Source organism: Terrapene carolina, unplaced genomic scaffold (genome assembly GCF_002925995.2).
Source record: "Terrapene carolina triunguis isolate 2854851 unplaced genomic scaffold, T_m_triunguis-2.0 Scaffold194, whole genome shotgun sequence".
Taxonomy (NCBI): domain Eukaryota; kingdom Metazoa; phylum Chordata; order Testudines; family Emydidae; genus Terrapene; species Terrapene triunguis.
In genome coordinates, this window is record NW_020664545.1 from 7,539,345 (window position 1) to 7,558,686 (window position 19,342).

General features: G+C 43.2%; 1 protein-coding gene across 5 annotated transcripts in view; it reads right to left on the reverse strand.

Moving 5' to 3' along the window:
- Positions 1 to 19,342, reverse strand: part of KDM4B (lysine demethylase 4B) — a 161,797-nt gene that overhangs the window by 97,026 nt on the left and 45,429 nt on the right. The window contains exon 6 of one of the 5 annotated variants that reach the window (XM_024222226.2): positions 17,160 to 17,235. The exons of the other annotated variants lie outside the window; for them this stretch is intronic. Coding sequence (XP_024077994.1) covers positions 17,187 to 17,235 — 49 coding nt within the window. The 3' untranslated portion in view covers positions 17,160 to 17,186. Of the gene's footprint in view, positions 1 to 17,159; positions 17,236 to 19,342 lie in introns of those variants that run through there. 5 annotated transcript variants of the gene reach the window in all.

The following is a 19,342-nucleotide window of genomic DNA, read 5'->3' on the forward strand; positions in this document are numbered from 1 at the left end:
TCTAAGCTGGAACAAGAGCTGTACCAGGGAAAAGAATTGTGCCCAGGCCTGGAAGGTGTCCAGTCTGAGGAAAAAACTTACTGAAGCATCTCTGAGGGTAAGATTATCTGTATTTAGTTTGATTAGACATAGATTTGCGCATTTTATTTTATTTTGCTTGGTGACTTACTTTGTTCTGTTACTACTTGAAACCACTTTAATCCTACTTTCTTTATTTAATAAAATCACTTTTTCCTTATTAATTAACTCAGAGTATGCATTAATACCTGGGGGAGCAAACAACTGTGCATCTCTCTCTATCAGTGTTATAGAGGGTGAACAATTTATGAGTTTACCCTGTATAAGCTTTATACAGGGTAAAACAGATTTATTTGGGTTTAGACCCCATTGGGAGTTGGGCATCTGAGTGCTAAAGACAAGCACACTTCTGTGAGCTGTTTTCAGGTTAACCTGCAGCTTTGGGGCAAGTAATTCAAACCCTGGGTCTGTGTTGGAGCAAACGGGAGTGTCAGGCTCAGCAAGACAGGGTGCTGAAGTCCTGAGCTGGCAGGAAAAACAGGAATAGAAGTAGTCTTTGCACATCAGTTGGCAGCTCCCAAGGGGGTTGCTGCGATCCAACCCGTCATAGTCATTTCTATACAGAGGTGGGTTTTTCCCCCTTTAGAGAGAGAGAGAGAGAGAGAGTTTAACTGGACAATCCCCTTTCTATCCTTAAGATGAAAGCATGAAAAAGATCCCGCATATTTGCGATGGAGGATGCTATTAATAGTGTAATTTTCTTAGTGTTTTGTTTATTCCCCTGGAATGGCTTGATGGATGTGAATAATTATCATACTATAAAAGCCAGCAAATGTGCTGTTTTCTATCACTCTAAATCATCAAACAAATAAAGTGTGAAACAGCATTTTTGAATACAATTTTCCCCTCTAATGGCTTAGAATTATTATCAGGAACAATGAAAATAAATAAGCAAATGCCTTGCAAATTAAAAATTAAATGCATGTGTCAGGAAAGAGGCACAGACCAACCATCTTGGGGTACAAGGACCAGTTCAAAAGCCATTTAAAGATAACAGCAGAGGATTCACTTTTACTTCTAGCATCAGGTGTTCCTAAAGGGACTTTCCAATCTAGCCTATATTCTACCCTCAAGGCTGCTGCTTAGGGACAGGGGGAAAAGGAAGAAATTTTATTTTTTTCTTATTCTCAGTCACTGCAAGCTATTAAAAACTTCTCCACATCAGAACATTGCTGCCTCAGGCACTCAGCCTGTTCATACCCTCTCCACTGGGCTCTCCCTCTTTAAACGTAACTGCTTCCACTTGTAGCAATTCCCTAGCTTCTACAGAGCACCAGGCCATCTCTTCCCTCCATCCAACCTTCTTTTGAACCTTCCAGACCTTTTCTTGATACAGTTGTACCTCTTATATATGCAAAATATCAGATAGATTAGATACCATACCTCATCTACCCCCACAGCATGTCAGATTTCGAGTCTCCCTTCAACAACATAGAGCAATTAAGCAGCAATTACCTTACTAAATCTTCATGCACCCTTTTTCTTCAACAGAATGGGCACCACAGGCAGGAGGTTCAACTGCAAGGCTTTTGAAAGTGTCACTTCAGTCCAACTCATGTTGGAGGGTAAGAAAGTTAATTTCACAGTGTCTGCACAGGGTCTGGACAAATAGGCCCCACACAGTTTAACAAGATATAATTACTGAAATAAGGAACGGTAACAAAATAGAACAGCACATTTAAAATGCCTAAGACCACACATCAAGCTGAGGGTTAGTTATCGGTCTTCAAAGCAGATTTACTCATGCCAAGAATAATGACCCTTAACAGATTCAAATGCCAACCTATCCCTCCCTGGTGACAGGCAGAATGGAAAAGCCATTATTTCAATCTCCATAAAACATAAGTGTCCACAGATGCATAATCTGAACCCTAACCTTCATGCCTATAGCCCTGATAGCAACAACAATGCCCCTAAGAAGATCCTTTGATCCATCAAAAACATTTATATACAGTAGCAGCCACAATGAACCACCACCACCTATGGGTAGGGCCCTACCAAATTCACGGCCATGAAAAACACATCATGGACCATAAAATCTGGTCTCACCCCATGAAATCTGGTCTTGTGTGTGCTTTTACCCTATACTATACAGATTTCATGGAGGAGACCAGCGTTTCTCACGGTGTTGTAATTGTAGGGGTCCTGATCCAAAAGGGAGTTGCAGGGGAGTCGCAAAGTTATTTTATGGGGGTGAGGTGATGGTATTGCCACCCTTACTTTTGCACTGCCTTCAGAGCTGGACGGCCGGAGAGTGGCAGCTGTTGGCCAGGTGCCCAGTTCTGAAAGCAGCACCCCGCCAGCAATAGTGCAGAAGTAAGGGTGGCAATGCCATACCATACCATGCCAACCTTACTTCTGTGCTGCTGCTGGCAGCTCCAGCTGCCCAGCTCTGAATGCAGTGCTGTCGCCAGCAGCAGCACAGAAGTAAGGGTAGCAGTACCGCAACCCCACCTACAATAACATTATGACCCCTAACCCCACAACTCCTTTTTGGGTCAGGACCCCTACAATTACAACATCGTGAAATTTCAGATTTCAATAGCTAAAATCATGAAATTTACCTTTTTAAAATCCTATGACCATAAAACTGACCAAAATCAACCGTGAATTCAGTAGGGCCCTACCTATGGATTACTGAGCTATTTACAAACCAGTTTCCCAGCTGCCCCCTACCTCCACAAATCTAAGCTCATGCTCTAGCTTGAAGGTTGAGTATCTTTTTAAAGTGAAGCATTTATTATACTGATAGAAGATAACATATGTCAAGGCATAAGAGCAAGAACAGAAACCTCTTCTGTTCATTACTTTAGTATAGTTTGCAACCTTTGCCTAGTCATTTACATAAAATAAATTAATGGCTCCTTCATCTAAAGGTACACAAGTTATCCCTTCTCCCTCCAAAATGGTTCAAGTCTCTAATTTCCTACTAATTTCCAGGCCAGGAAAATAGACCCAAATTAGCTTTCAAAATTAGTCAAGACCACCTCCTAAGAAACCAGTGAAGGTGGTGAGACATTAGGCATACCCACCATCTTCCTCTCCATAAGCCAGACACTCCACCTGTAACACTCTCAGTACTCCCAAACTCAGAAGGATGACCAGGGCGGGGCGGAAACAGGCCTGTGCTCTTTTTGCTTCTTTATAATGAAAAAAAGGTTGCCTGTCAAGGTTTTGGGGGATATTTATTGGGTTGCTTGTTTTTTTTATGGGGGGTTAACACTAGAAGTATGAGGAATGTCAAGCCACTTCTTCCCTTACTTTTGCTGAAGAGTTCCTTGGTGGGAGAGGTCACAGAGGTCACATACTACACATCCTCTACCACCTAAAATGAATGGGCAGGAGCTCTGAATCTTTACCAAAGACGTCCTTTCTCCAAAATGTTTAAGCATTGTGTTAAATTGGTTTTAAACACAAAAACGGGATCTCACGTAGGAGTGGAGAGGTCATTTTATCTCTGTATTTGACACTGGTGCGACTTCACTTAGAATACACTGTCCAGTTGTGGTGCCTACAATTCAAGAAGGATGTTGATAAATTGGAGAAGGTTCAGAGAATTGACACAAGAATGATTCAAGGATTTAAACATATGCCTTAGAATAGTGAGACTCAGAGAGCTCAATCTATTTAGCTTAATAAAGAGAAAGTTAAGGAGTGACTTGATTACAGTCTATAAGTAAAGACATGGGGAACAAATATTTAACAATGGGCTTTTCAATCTAGCAGAGAAACGTATTACACGATCCAAGGGCTGGAAGTTAAGCTTGACAAATTCAGGTTGGAAATAAGGTGTCAATTTTTGACACCGAGGGTAATTAATCATTGGAACAATTACCAAGGGTAATGGAGGAGTCTCCATCACTTACCATTTTTAAATCAAGATTGTATGTTTTTCTAAAAGATCTGCTCTAGGAATTATTTTGGGGAAATTCGATGGCACGTGTTATACAGGAAATCAAAGATGATGATCAGATTCCAAGACTAGAAGGGACCATTGTGAAGTTTTAAACACAACTAAAAATCCATTATTTTCTCAATTGCTCAGCTTTCACTATTGACTCCGGTGTTGTTTTCTTAGTTCTTCAGTCAAAAGTGTCTTTCAGAGCAAAAAAAATCTTGAATCTCTAACAGTGTGGGGTGGGAGGATAATCCTTAAGCAATTGAGAGAGGAAAGAACTTTTAGCCAGATTTTTAATTTGTGTTTTTCTTAACTCCTACAACTACCTAACATACTGGGAAATGGGTGTCTTTGCTGAAGATTCATATCACCACGTTCACAGATACCCCCTCAGTCATCCATGAAAACCAAACGTCACGCTCCTGTTTCTAATGGGGGAAGAAACAGAAGATAACCTCACAAAAACAAATCCACTTTTCTGGCCTTTATCCATAATGAAAAGTGGGGGAGAGGGAGATAGGAGGAGGGAGAACACAAGCCTAATATTTTTTTAATCCTTTGTTGGTCACCTTTATTTTAAAATAAAAAAATAAAAAATAAAAATAAAAAAGCTAACCTGAGTGGGTCTCGCAAAGCACAAACAGTATTTTTGCCCTTACTAGGAAGGATGGGGGAATATTTACAATAGTTGTCCAATCAGTGTCAACATTTGCTCTGGAAGTTAAGGCCAACATAAGGATGGATTAGAAACACTGCAATTGCTACAGGTTTCCCCACTAATTCACAGTCCTTCACCACCCAAGGAATAAATTCAGTCACCAAAGGCAGGACCCAATTCACTTACTTCTCCTCACTGATATCTGAAATTGTCTGACACTGAACAATCATCTGCTTTAAGCAACCATCTTTTAACGTCAGAGGATCACCATCTGGAAAGGAAAACCTGTGCCTCCCTGTCTGCCCCCTTCTGTTGTGAATCTTTTACATTATGAATACACACACTTGCTCTGGAGATAAGATCTCACACGGATCAGAGAGTTCCTTGTTCCTAGGAAAGAACCTTATCAAGTCTCTGCAGTTTTATCTTTAATGGATCATTTTATGGGACAATGGATGATGGAATTTAGTATCTTTAACCAGGAGTGTCAAGGATTTCAAATAATGACATTTTTATTGAAACACACACAAGTGCACGAGATAAACACAGACTAGGGAGTATCTGCTCAGAAAACCATAATAAAGTGTAAATAGGTAATGACAGAACAAGATTACAGATACACAGACACCAAATAAACCCACATTATAAAGGCAAAGGAAAAATAAGCTCTGCAGACAGGTGGTCAAATACAATCTTCTGGGAGCCATCATGGGAGGAAGATCAGGACAAGTGAATGCAGGACAGGCTGCACTGTCACCGTGAGGCTCTCTGAAAATTGCTCTGCAAGCTGCACACACAGACCTCAATAAAATTAACATGTGCACAGCATGAACACAGATCAGAGGTTCCCTGATGATTCACAAGTGAACATAAGAAAGTAGCGCAGAAGAAGGAGGAAGCCTTTTCCTCTAACATGGTATTTGCTCACAGCCATCCCCGGCTGTTCAGCTGGGGTCCAAATGAGTGAGGCCTTAAGCATGGGGAGGAAAGAAAATTGTCTGAGAGTGGGATAAGCATAAGTAACACACTAAAGATTCCATATGAATTCCTTTCTTTACAATAATAATTGGCGGAATCGAGATTAGAGGGTGCCTTGCTACAGGAACAGGTGCAAAACGTGAATCAAGAGAGGTGTCCTGTGTGGAAAAAGTGATGTGACCTAAGAGCACTGAGAAAAATTTAAGATGTTTGCAAGAGTACATTTGATTTCTCTGGCCTGCAACTACATGAAGTCCTCCTTTGTCTTATTATACCCCGCTTAACAAACAGAAGAACCTTATTGTTGCAGTGACAGGCAGCTACACTGCCAAAAGCCAGCCCTCTAGATAAAACAGGAGCTTTCATCTCCACCTCAACAGTACCATAATTTTACAAGGCATTTTATAAATGCAAAGAAGACAATGGGCCACAATCTGCTTTGTTACATCCATAGTCACAGAAGTTACTTCCAATTTACATCAGTCTAACAGTAGAATTTGTTCCACCTTCTTGCCATCCAAATCAGCCACTTCACAGATTTCATGACAATGAAGGTGTCTGGAGGTGGAGCCAACAGTAATTCTGATGCAGGATTCAGGTGGTCATTGAGTAAGCCTTTACAGTGGAAGCAACCTGGCCTCAAAGCACAGGTTACTGGAGACTCAGTCCACCACCCACCAATGGAGTTTGCACCATCTTGTGCTGTAATTTAGAATTCGGAAATCCGACCTCAGGACACGCAAGTTCTGCCTGCCTGTGCTCTCCTCAGCTGTATCTTATCAAATCCAGAGGGAAGTTTTGCCTATTCAGGAAGGAAAGAGGTAGATAGAGTATCCATCGCTGAAAACCATAGGCACAGACTCTGTGGATGCTCTGGGGCTGGAGCACCCATGGGGAAAAAAAATGGTGGGTATTCAGCACCCACCAGTCACAACTGTGTGGGGGGGGCCCCTGCCATTCAGCTGTGTAGCTGCTGGGGGAGGTCAGAGAGCAGCGGGCACGCGGGGGCCTCAGGGAGGGGGTGGAGCAGGGGCTGGAAGAGGGTTGAAAAGGGACCCTGCTGTTGAAAGTCCGGTCGGCGGCACAGCAGGGCTAAGGCAAGCTTCCTGCCTGCCCTGGCTCCACGCAGCTCCTGGAAGCAGCCAGCATGTCCCTGTGGCCCCCCCAGCTCAGTGGTTTGAGCATTGGCCTGCTAAACCCAGGGTTGAGAGTTTAATCCTTGAGGGGGCCATTTAGGGATCTGGGGCAAAAATCTGTCAGGGGGTTGGACTAGATGACCTCCTGAGGTCCCTTCCAACCCTGATATTCTATTCTATGAAATGCTCCACCCCCACCTACAAGTCTGACTTCTCCTCTCACCCTTTTCACAAAAGTGAAACTTGTGAAAGTGTAATATGCTGGTATTTAGTTAGGTTTTTTTGTAATAGACAAATTCTTGATTTGTTGTCCTGCGATTCTGGGCTGAATTGTTAAATTTATTCTGAGAGTATGGCTGGAGCTAATCTTCTACCAGTGGGGCTAAAAGTGCCCCAGCCCAACCTGTACATAGCACACATTGCTGATAAACTCTTAATCCTAATGCCGTTCTCAGCAAAAAGTATTACCTAAGGAAGGTATTAATCCCCAGGAACGACACTGCAAAAAGCAGAATTATTATTTTTTGAAGCGGTGCAGTGCACAGGGTTTTCCAGATGGGTCATGCCAGCTGGTAAGCACCACCTATAACCCGTCCAAAAGACAACCAAGCAATGGGAAAATTCTCTTCTGGATTCTGCATTGCTTACCTGAAAAAATCAGTGACTTACTAAAGAAAGTCTCTAACAAAACTGCAATATAATTTTTAAATATTACTTTAAACAACGGGCTCAAAATGAATGACCATCAGTACACTTAATGACAACACATACAGGACAGAAACCATAGACAATTAAAAATCAGAAAGGAGGTTACCGACAGAAGCAGCTCTGTCCACAGCGAAGGAAATAATCTTACATTGAGGTTCTGCATTCAGTGTGTGAATGAGTGAGTGTGTGTGAAGGCCGTATTTTACTAAGGAAAAAGGTGTTTTTTGGGGAAAACAAATTCTGAAATGGCTTGCCCTTCCATTTTGACCAGGAAGATAATTACTACACACTTCAACAGATAATATTCATCTCCCCTGCCATTCTCCATCATCTCAGTTTAGAGCACTCATTTATGAAGCATATATTTCCATGAACTGTTAATCAATTACTACTCATTGGCTGCTTCCAGCAGACACTGTACAATCATTAAAAAAAGAGGCACACATGATGCTCCAAAAAGCTCACCCCGAAAAATGGTCACAGGTGCAGGAATCACACACACACACACACAAAGAGCAAGCAAGATAGCCAGGTGGTTATTGGTATCATCCAGCTAATGCAAAACTTTACCACCATGTTTAGTTTATATCACACACACAAATAATAAAAACTGTCCTACAACCATTATCAGCCAGCTGGTTACTTGTAGGCATCATAACAGAGTTGGCTCTGCAGGACAGATTTTTAGGAGAATGACATGTTCCTCCGCAAAAGAAGCCTGACTTTCCCAGCCAGGGAAATTAAGATCCTTCCATTACTCACAAGGGAGAGAAGACCACCTTGGTGCTCCTGGTAACTCTTGGCAACATAAAGGGCATTTCATACAGGAACATGCTGATGGTTCCTTACCAGAAGTTAACTCGGGTAAAAAAGAAAATGCCAAAATAACTCTTCTTTCGCTGTCAGGCTGGCTATACAATCCTGTCTATCCTACGTGCACAAGATCCCACCCTGTAGCCCTTGATATCTGAGACGACAGAGTGATTTGGACAAGGTGTACAACTTGAGGGTGAAGTCCCTGTGAGGGGAGAGCCGAAGGGTGCTGCCTGTACTGTACATTTTCTACAGCTTCCTGGCTACGCTGGCCCCTTTAAGTCACAGCATTAAACCACTTCTCTAAGTGAGGAGTTAACACAGAGACCTCCATCCATTGTCCCACAACAGGAAATTTAATAAATTCTTATGGATGAAAATGAAAAACCTCAACCTGTGTTATCAGCAGTTCAGTGTGTCAGATAACAGTGCACTCACATTTCACATATTTCCAATTCTTCTCTCTTCTGGACAAGGTCCCAGTTTTAAGGACTACAAGGTCAGATTCACCCTTACAACTTATCAGCACTAACTGAAGCCTTCTTCTTACCAGTAAGGCACCTTAAAATGCCTATAAAACCTACCAAAAAAAACCTCAACAATACTATCCTATACTTCCAACAGCCATTTCATGGGGGTGAAACAGAGTAGAAGTGCAGCACAGAAAGAAACATAGTGCAATGTTTATTGGCAGAAAGTCTAGAAAGATTAAGAGATCTATTTCCCCTTTAATGAGCACGTGTCACTCTTATTAATGTTAACCAAAATTATGCACATGCACTGTGGGGGGAGACCACTAAGTGCCTGGCAATATGTTATCCTGTACCAACTGGCCTGCAAGAGCTGTCCCCTTCACTGGGCACTAAAGAACGCATGCACCCCCCTCGTTGCTCTTGGAATGGAGATAGAATAAATGCCTGCAGCAGAACAAACCAAATCTGTCCATTTGTGATGGTGGCCTCATCTGGAAGCCTCTTCCTTCACCCCCCCCCTTTTAAAAGAATCTGAAGAGAAGAAGCCCATTCTAGCAGGAACTTTACAGAGCAGAGGGCTTTGCTGTGACAAACTGTATCCTTTCACCTGACAATAGCACCTTCCAGTCTGAAATCAGTATCCCTGCTTCAGTCACCCACTGCATTGAAGAGTAAAACAGAGGTATTCCAGATAACATACAGGTCAATGAGAGGCCTCCCTAGGTTCCTTTATGCCTCCCAACCCCCCAGGTCTAGTGAAGTGCCTTTTTAATAATCTTCCTCACAAAGGGGGAGGATTAAATAGTCGATTATTACACAGAACTTTGTTGGTGTAGAGCACTATAAATATCAGACACTGTAGGAATTCTGCTATTTTAAACTACTCTTTACTGCACTTGTCCCATCCTAGATCAATTTCCTCTTCTGAGTAAAGAGAAAAACTTGACTCATGCCCAAATATTAAGAAGGCATGAATGAAAACAGTCCTCCGGTGCCACTGGTGGGTCCTTTCAGTCTTAGCCAGCCCATTTGCCATTGTCACATGAAGCCAGAGTCTACAAGCCCATTCTCCCACAAGTCAGATCAGGCTGAGAGGGTTATATGGAGAAGGAAAACACTTCTATCTCCTTCACATCTTGTATCAATGACACAGTGCACTGTTCAAAAGCCTAAGTTATTAAAACCAATCTGTGATCCTGTCAGACTCCCACAGATCTTCATTTCAAATCAGGTTTGAGCTTTGAGCAGACACTTGCAAAACAGAAGATTGAGTTTCAGCAAGAGCCTTCTCTCTCATCAAAGATGGGCCTCTCTCAATCCAGACTGGGTCTATATAGCTGTGATGAATTATGAGTGCTGGGGGAGAAGGCAGTTCATGCATTATACACTAAGCCAGCAGAATAGGAACTCATTTAGACACACTGCTGTAGAAAAAGGAATGAAATCAATTATTATTATTAATCATGTTTATTACAGTAGGGCCTTAGGACTAACCAGGAATGGAGGGGCCCCACTGTGCTAGGCACTGTACAAACATAGTAGTAGACAGTCCTCGCCATGAAGAGCTTACAACCTAAATAGACAAGATAGGTACAGGGTGGGGGAAAGGGGGTATAAAAAGACAAATGAACAACGCGATGACAGGAACAGGAAATGTCGTATTAGCTCCATTGTTTTTGGAGGATGGGGGAGGTAGTTATGAGACGATCAGCTACATGAAAAGAAAAGCAAGGGGAAAGGGGACATTGAAGGAGAGTGGGATGAGGGGAACAGAGCAGGGAGCAGAGGGTAAGAGGGGCAGTTGTGGAATGAAGCTGAGGTGAAGCGACTGAAGGAAGAGGATTTAGGGCAAACAGCCAATCAACTTGGGGCACGCGATGCCCAGTCAAAACTGAAAGTAATTCTTTCAATGTCCCAGGCCCCTGGTTTGGCTTCTTCTACAGTTGCTCTGAACAGCTGGAATCTCTGGTTGATTCTTTTCTGCACTGTTTCCTCAAGACTACATTGTGGGGGAAGGGAGGCACCACCTGCGCTCACAGTGTGTGGGAAGATCTCCCCTGCACAGTTCTAGGGATGTGGGGATGCTGGGGGAGGGGCGGCCCGGCAGGGTCCCCTTTTACATCCTCCCCTGCAGGGCAGCACTCTCTGCTTTGGCTGCTCCTACTGGCTGGAGAGTCTCTCTGAAGGTTTTTCCCCCCCAAGAACACATGGGGGGCACCACCTGGGTCCTAGTGCACAGTACGTGTTGGGAAAATTATCAGTTTACAAAACGTCCACAACAATGTAACACAATCATTTAAACATTTATCTGATTAAAGAGAATTTCCCATTGTTTCAACTGTTGACTCCTGCTCTGGGGAAAGAAACAAGGGCGACAGTTTAGGAGCTGAATAACGATTCCTCATAGGCAACGGTTTGGTTCTCTAATGGCATTAAAACCATTCAACTCATCCAAGCTTCAGCCTCCCTATAATATACCAATTCTCTGGATCCTAAGAACAAACTGTAAAAGCAGCGCTGCTCCTGCCTCACATGGATAGCTCAGTGGTTTGAGCATTGGCCTGCTAAACCCAGGATTGTGAGTTCAATCCTTGAGGGGGCCATTTAGGGATCTGGGGCAAAAATCTGGCTGGGGATTGGTCCTGCTTTGAGTAGGGGGTTGGACTAGATGACCTCCTGAGGTCCCTTTCAACCCTGAGATTCTATGATTACTGCGTCCTTCACTATAGCACCACCTGCAGGCCAAACTGTGTCTGCTCAGACATCATGTGGGAGCCTGCAAGAAGGCGTGTTTGAATATTAGCAGTATGGTGTGGTTTGTATTGATTAACTAATGACTGCGGTATATGAAGCCTGAAAGCCCATATTAATAACTCTCTGCTGCATTCCTCCCATCTATCACTGAATTACAGGGGGATGCAACTCTGCATCTCAATACATCATTCCTTTCGTGAATCCCAGAGTGATCAACACGCACGCACAGATTCTTAATGTAGAAGCCCCATTCCAGAGCAGCTTTGACCAAACACAGTTGGGTGACTGCGGGGGGCGGGGGTGCTATATACATTACCCGACCCCCCCCCCCACACACACACACACACCAACTGAAAAGAGCCTTGCTTTGGCAAAACACCCCAAGCGCAAATGGTGCTTCGACTAATCCATAAATCAATCACCACCATAAATTCTACCCTCTCTCCATCCAAAACTGCAGAACCATAAAACAGATTACATGGAGGAACAGAGGCTGGATGGCTCCCTGCAGCTCACAAATTTCCTGTCGCTGCATGAATGGCCTTCCCCCTACTTCCCCATGCCCATAAATCTCTCCTGCCAGAATGGAACATGCAAACAATGCAAGTGCGCAATGCACAAATACTAAAACAAGCCAGCTCTACATGCTTCCTGTGTGAGGCTGCTGAAGGTGTCGGTGGGGGGAAAAAATATTTTCTCTTGTGAAAATCTCCCAAAGCAAAGAGTGAAGAAAATAAACGCAGCAGAAAAATATCTACATGAAGATGAATCAAAGGAAAAAACTCTCAGTGCAATGTATTTAAAGTGTTCTCAGTTTCCTAGAGGTCAACAGACACATTCAAGTTTCCAGCTAATCTACCCTTAAGAGACTCACATGCTCTCCAGAGTGTACGGGGTTAAAGAGATCCCACTAATCAAGTTTGGTCACACAAATGATTGATTGAACATTTGAACATCCTTGTGCTATGGCCCCCTTGAGAGAGTAATAATCAGAAGGCAATAATGGGGTGAGGGACAAATATCCCTCCCAACTCCCCCGTTGCCAGACAATTCAGTACCAAACACTAAACCCAGCAGTCTTAAATGAGATTGCACCAAGCTCAAAGCAAATTGCAACATATGTGAGGGTGTGTTAAAGTGGGTGGGGGGTAAAGAACACCACATAGGGGAAATGGGGATAAGCAAGGATAAAATGTCCTGCCTATGCATTTAGCACAGGGAAGGAAAGAAGCTGGCATAGCTGAGCTTCACAACAGCATTAGGCAGGTCATTTTCTTTATCCAAGATCACTCCCGAGGGATTAACATTTTCTATCCTGGAGGACGGGGAGGGCAAGGGTTCCGGCCAAGACAGCTGCAATGCACCCTGAGACAATAATGAAAAACAAAATCGGCAGTAAAACTATCAGCTCTTTTCCATTTGCAGCTGCTACAGTATATGTCATTGGTCAGGAGAGAAGGAAGGAGGGTTCTCAAATACATTCCATTTCCAGATAAACAATATCTTAGCACAGAAACAAACATTTGTCCAATTTCTCTTCCCATTTCATCTCCACTGAAAAATATGGGGATTTAGGCCCTAACAATGCTGGGATCAGAAACAGGCTAGTTACAAACATGGCTGAGGCAAGCAAGTTTCTCATACGGTTTTTGTGGACAGAGATTTATCCTATGCAGGGAAGCCTCCTCCCACATTGCTTTGACTCAAGCTGTGTTTTTGGAGAGAAAGTTTTAAAGGATGTTATTCCACTGGTGTTTGGAAAAAAAGAAAAAGATCAAATAAAAGTGCGACTATCCATATGTAGGGATGCTCTCAAAACATCTAAGACACACCCTTATTACACACTCAGTGTGCTCCACACCACAGATCTGAGGCTGCCTAAGAGTATGAGACTTACTGTCTCATGTACATATCCAACTAAATCCACAGTATCAAACTCATTCACAATTTAAGGACTTGTTTAGGTACTGAATAATTCTTCATACTAGGGCAAAGACATATTTCAAATGTATCTCATATGTGCACTTCAGGGCAAGGGTAGATTAAAGACTATATTAGCTTTAACCTCAATGGCCAGTTTTTCTAAAGCCCAGAACACAATTAAAAATTGTTTAACTGTAATTAACAGCACCCTCTAAGTTAGGAATTCATTCTCTAACTGTATCTCAGCAGACTAATCAAGCTGCATAAAGGGAACCAATGACAGCAGTTCTGCTACTAACCTGCTCTGTGAAATGGGTACATATTAACACTCATCTACTTCAGAAGGTTGTTTCCAGGCAATGTCTGGAAAGCACTTGGAAATCTTCAGATGGCAACAGACAGCGCAAAGCAGCGTTATCCCCTCGAGGGCTGATTCAGGTACCTTAAATCTGCATGACTGCTACTGCAGCTTTGAGTGGATATAGTGCTATTGTCACGGCTTCAACACAAACTTTTGAGTTCACAAAGGCTGAGACAAAAGACATCCCTCAGCAGCAAGTGTGATGAGCAGCGAGCATTGGTCTTGGCATTCAATTTAGTTGCTTTTGCCATTATAAAGTCAAGTCTTCTGTTAACGTCATTTGACAATTTGCTGCATTTTAAAGCTCCACATATGGGTATATAAGGTAATTATACATAATACGTATAATTGATACAGTAAAAACTCCTACCACAAGAGGTTTAATACAGGCTGCAAACTGGAATAAATTCAAACTTTAGAAAATGAAGACAGACTATGAAAAGGTTGTAATTAAGCTACTACTGTAAGAGGAACAGTATATTATAATTAGGGAGAGACATGCAAGCAAGAGACTCAATCTGGCAGCTCCATGACTGTGAAGCTTAAAATGAAATTACTCAACAGCTCAAAGTTTCCTGAAGTGTGTGTTTGAGGCGAGGTGCCCCCTTCCTACCTCACGCCTCAAAGAATGGCCTCTGCTGAGCTTGAGACAGCCTCATGGTCATCACAACACGCTACAGATGAATCTGAACATTGGAGCATCAAAGGAGACATGATCAAGTTTCTCTGATGAGAGGCAAGCAAAAACACAGTGCCCCCTTTGGGTTGATCTCTACAGCAGGAACAGCACCAGCTGAGGACAGACACTTACACCCATCTCTTCTCCCAGGGTGGGTGTGTGTTATGATGACCTAGAAGAGGGGTAAGTCAATAGGTGGAACACAGGTCAAATCTAGACCGCCAGACACTTTTGAATGGACCCTGAAATTTTTTTTTTTTTAAATCATCATCATTATTGTTGTTGTTTTATTATTAAGTTCTCTGGAGTCTATCCTTGATTATACCTGGACCAAGAAATTTGGATCTTGACAAAAATAATTGACTATCCCTGATCTAGAAGCTGAGGGACCCAGGCAATTGTTTAGTGAGAGTCTGGAAGCAGAGAGAAAGCTGCCCTTCTTGATGCTTTCTATCTCTCTTATCACTGGATGACCCTCCACTGTCTGCGCACTTCACTTTACTCTGAACATTTCGCATCTGCTTCCCTTGGAAATGAGACTGGAGGAGGAACTGATTTTGCCACAGTTCGTTCTGCTCAGTCTATGAAAGTGAAGTAACACAACGAGGTGTTGGCACCAGGGCTTCTGTGCAATGAAATACACACACACACACACACACACACACACACACAAACAAACCAAGCAGCTGTACAACCAAACAGCTTATACTCAGGGTATTCATCCGCTGAAATGCAAACATTCATTGTAACTCCCATACCAACATACACAATCCATGCTTTGTGGGAGGCTGACTTACCCCAGAATCTCTGGGGACAGGAATGGAGAGGCTACTCCACAGTGATAATTAGTAACAATGGTCAATGATGGGATATTAAAAGTTACTACAGAGAACTTTTTCCAGAGGGTCTGGCTGGAGAATCTTGCCCGCATGCTCGGGGTTCAGCTGATCCCCATATTTGGGGTCGGGAAGGAATTTTCCTCCAGGGTAGATTGGCAGAGGCCCGGGAGGTTTTTCGCCTTCCTCCGCAGCATGGGGCAGGGGTCGCTTGCTGGAGGATTCTCTGTGACTTGAAGTCTTTAAATCATGATTTGGGGACTTCAACAGCTGAGTCAAGGGAGAGAATTATTCCAGGAGTGGGTGGGTCAGCTTTTGTGGCCTGCATCATGCGGGAGGTCAGACTAGATGATCATAATGGTCCCTTCTGACCTTAAAGTCTATGAGTCTATGACTTCTTCTGGGCACACTCCCCTCTGAGACTCATCCACACAAAATCTCTCCCCCATAACATATCGCATACTTCCCTCTCCAGTGAGAGCCTTATCATTTCCCCTTTACGTTCACTGGAAAGAGTCCTGAGGTGGCTTTCCACAGTCCAAACTTTCCTCACCGTCCCTGAGGAGAGTTGAAGGGTTTCTTCCCTTTACCAAGTCCACTGAAAAGTAAAACTTGGAGGGGGATAATTCCAGCAGAACCCACCAGGGCCAGAGTCTGGGAGGCAACCTGATTCAGCCTGATTTCTGCCCCCTTCCCGGCAGGAGGAGGATAAGCAGCCTTTTAGGCTGGGCAAGATCCCCTCCACTGCAAAGCAGGACTATTCACTAGAGACCTGACAGCATCATTCTGGATTAAACTAAAGAAACCTAAAAAAAATGATGTGAATAAGAAAAATATTTATATTTATGTGTGTATGGAGGGTACATTTATTTATTTGATGGACTACTTCGAGCAGGTGGAAGACCACCAATATAGAAAGGATCATTCAGTTTCAGTGTAGAAATATCACTAGCTGACAACCTAACAATAGCCCTCCCTCTATTATTGCAGAGCACAGCGCCAAACTGGTCAAGTTTGTAACTCTCTGCACTCCTGCTATTCCCCGAGGTGCCTCTAAGATGATCACTGGCAGGGTCGAAGAGTCTATAAAAAGGATGAAGAACGCTGGGAAATTTCCAAGGAGGTGCGGCCAGAAAAACAGAACCATCATTACAGACCTCTCTGAGGCCAGCCTGCTGTGCAGGAGTCTCTACTCTGAAGCTCAGGAGCTCCCCCGACTGATTTGTAGCAGCACTGCAACCAGAGCAGGGAGATGAGAATTGGCTAGCATGCCTGAAAGTTCTCAGGTCTGCTCAGAGCAGTTTGCAGACTCCAGACTCCTTATCAGACAATGTGCTTTCACAGAAGAGCTTCAGAAATCATTAATTGGAGCTGTCAGGGTGAAGAGCAGGAGGAAAAGACTTGGGCAAGTGACGTGCTCTAGCCTTGCGCTTAAGGGAACAGCGGAAGTCCTGCCAAACCAGCAATGGCATCTTGTCACAACACATCTACCTTTGTGTTAGAGACTGTCATCTATATAACAAGCACAGCCCAACAGAAAAATGTTTTGCCCAACCCATGGCCTGACCTCAACATCCTTATTTTTCATAATATTTGCTTTATGTAATTGGTTACAATACAAAACCTGCCCAGCCACTGAGTGGCTGGGTTACTCTAAAATCTTATCCACCCTCCATCGCTAAACATGGCACAATCAGCTCTCCACCAGTTGCAGAGTACGCTCCTGTGATTTTAATGGGCAAAACCAAAAAATAAATACACACACAAATCTCATAAGTCCCTTTAAAAGCAGGTTTTATCATTTCTCCTCCCCACCCCATGCACAAATGTCTGGTGGTTGATCTCTCCAACAACTGTGATTCCTCTTTACTTCTCCACTAGGAACTGGGATTCAGTTTTTGCAGGTCTCCTCTTGCTTCACCTGCTCCCACCCCCAACTCCTGAGAAAAATGAGAGAAACAAAAGCAGATGAAACCCTCTAAACACTTTGGCAGCTGTTGGCTCTACTACACAGGTTGAGCTTTCAGTTCTCTCGGTTTTGCCTCCTTCCGGTAACTGTGCAGCACACACAGTCATCTTTAGCTACAAGCTCCACTTCTCACACAGAAAGAGGGGCTAGCTTGTGGGAATCCCACTGTTTAATGCAGAACTGGTATTGAGGGAAGCCGCAACAGCATTACAGGAAGAGCTGGTTGTCCTTTTGATAAGCATCACTGCCCGTTACTTGTATTACTCCACAAAGAATTTGTGAAACTGGAAAAATGCAGGGTAGAAGGGCAACATTTCAAGTCAGGCCTCATATCTACACTGCCATTTAAAAATGGCTTCTTTTCTCTAGTCTTTATTCTTAAACCTTCACCCACAAAATCCAAATGCTACTGCGTAGGGTCTTTGTATACAAAGCAGCAGCTACTATTTTGGTGCTGGGCCTATGTTTCCTCTCAGAGATAAACTGGTCTCATTCCTGTTTTCTGAAAGCAACACTCCTCTTCTGGGTACAGAATGAAAAACCTCAAGAAACAAAGGAAAAGGGGCTGACTATGTACAAACGTGTAAAGGCGTGACTGGGTATCATTAAAACAACATGTCCCCAATGCAAACCCTGTTTACATTAAAGATGGGTTCTGCACATAGCATTTTAGAGCACACATTTTACAGCAACTTACATCTATATGCTGATGTGTGGCTTTAGACTACCAGAACCAAGTCCTTACGCTTTACCTTTCCTCATGTTCACTGCTATGTGGTTAAAGGACAGTAAAAATTTCTGATGCACCTCTGGCACCACCTAGTGGAGACCAGGGACCAAATAAAGATGATTTTGGATGTGCTGCTTCCAAAGACAACGACAACTTGATGGTATCTAAAATGAAAGTTTGTCATTTTTTATTCAGAGCCCAGAGATCCACTTCTCCTCAAGTCACACTAGTTTATCATAGAGGGAATAACTGCTCCTGTAGCTCCTTTCACCTCTGCCTGAATAAGAGAAACCGTGAAGCCAGGTAAGCCACAAAAATAGACTGAATCACCCAATGGAAGATATTAAAGATTTGCACAAAGACCATGACTGAACGTGTCACAGACCAGCCCCTCCTCCCCATTCCCTCTGCATTGTAAAGGAACACAATATTTATCCATTACAGGCTCCTTCCTCCTGGTAACTCTCATACACCCGCAGGCTCTATCAGCCTGGAGATAAGTGGCATCACTGGGGACTCATATTGTTGAGAGATGGGAAGATCTTGTCTGCCAGTGCCAGGGCACAGTGACAAGAGCTTTACTGTGACATTTAAGCTTGAATTTGCATGCAAATGTCAATATTTATTAGTCACATCACGATCCCCAGCAAATCACTCTTTTGGGTAGCCAAGTCTCTCTGGTTATACTTTTAAACAGAAGGAAGCATGTGGAAACCAAATATACAGGCTTTTTGTGAGCTATTTAATTCCATCTTCCCTGACTCCCCCATTTCACCCTATTTATTGATCATTTTCATAGAAAGTTAGTTCTAACCAGGAGATGCATAAACTCCTCCAAAAAACACTTCATATGCTGATTCAAGAATCAGTCAGGAAGAAGTAATTCCCTCACCTGCCTTCAGAGATTGGGAATATCTTGCATACTGAACTGTAGAAGCTTAAGATAACAGATGCCGTCTGTCCCACAGCAAAATGTGAGGACTGCAGTGTTTTAATACTGAAGTGCTTCAGCAGTGCTCATGTTTCATTATCACCGTTTGCTTATGTCTCAGCTTCAATCCTGTGCATTCATTACAAAAAGTTTCAATTGCTGAAATACAGTTCTCACTGTTTTTAGCCCCTTCCCTCCCCAATGCCCTGTTCTCTTATGGACACCCTTAAAGAAGGATGTCAGAGCCAGGACTTATACTTCAAAGTGAGACAGCAAGACAGAGAAGTGAAGGAAAGATAATGTATTCAAATGGCAAGTAGGAGAGAAAGAGTGGGGAAAGAGAGAGCTTGTGTAGACTTCTATTGGAATAGCCTGCAAAGGAATGCTAGTGTAGACTGGGTTTTCAGGAGTTTTTTG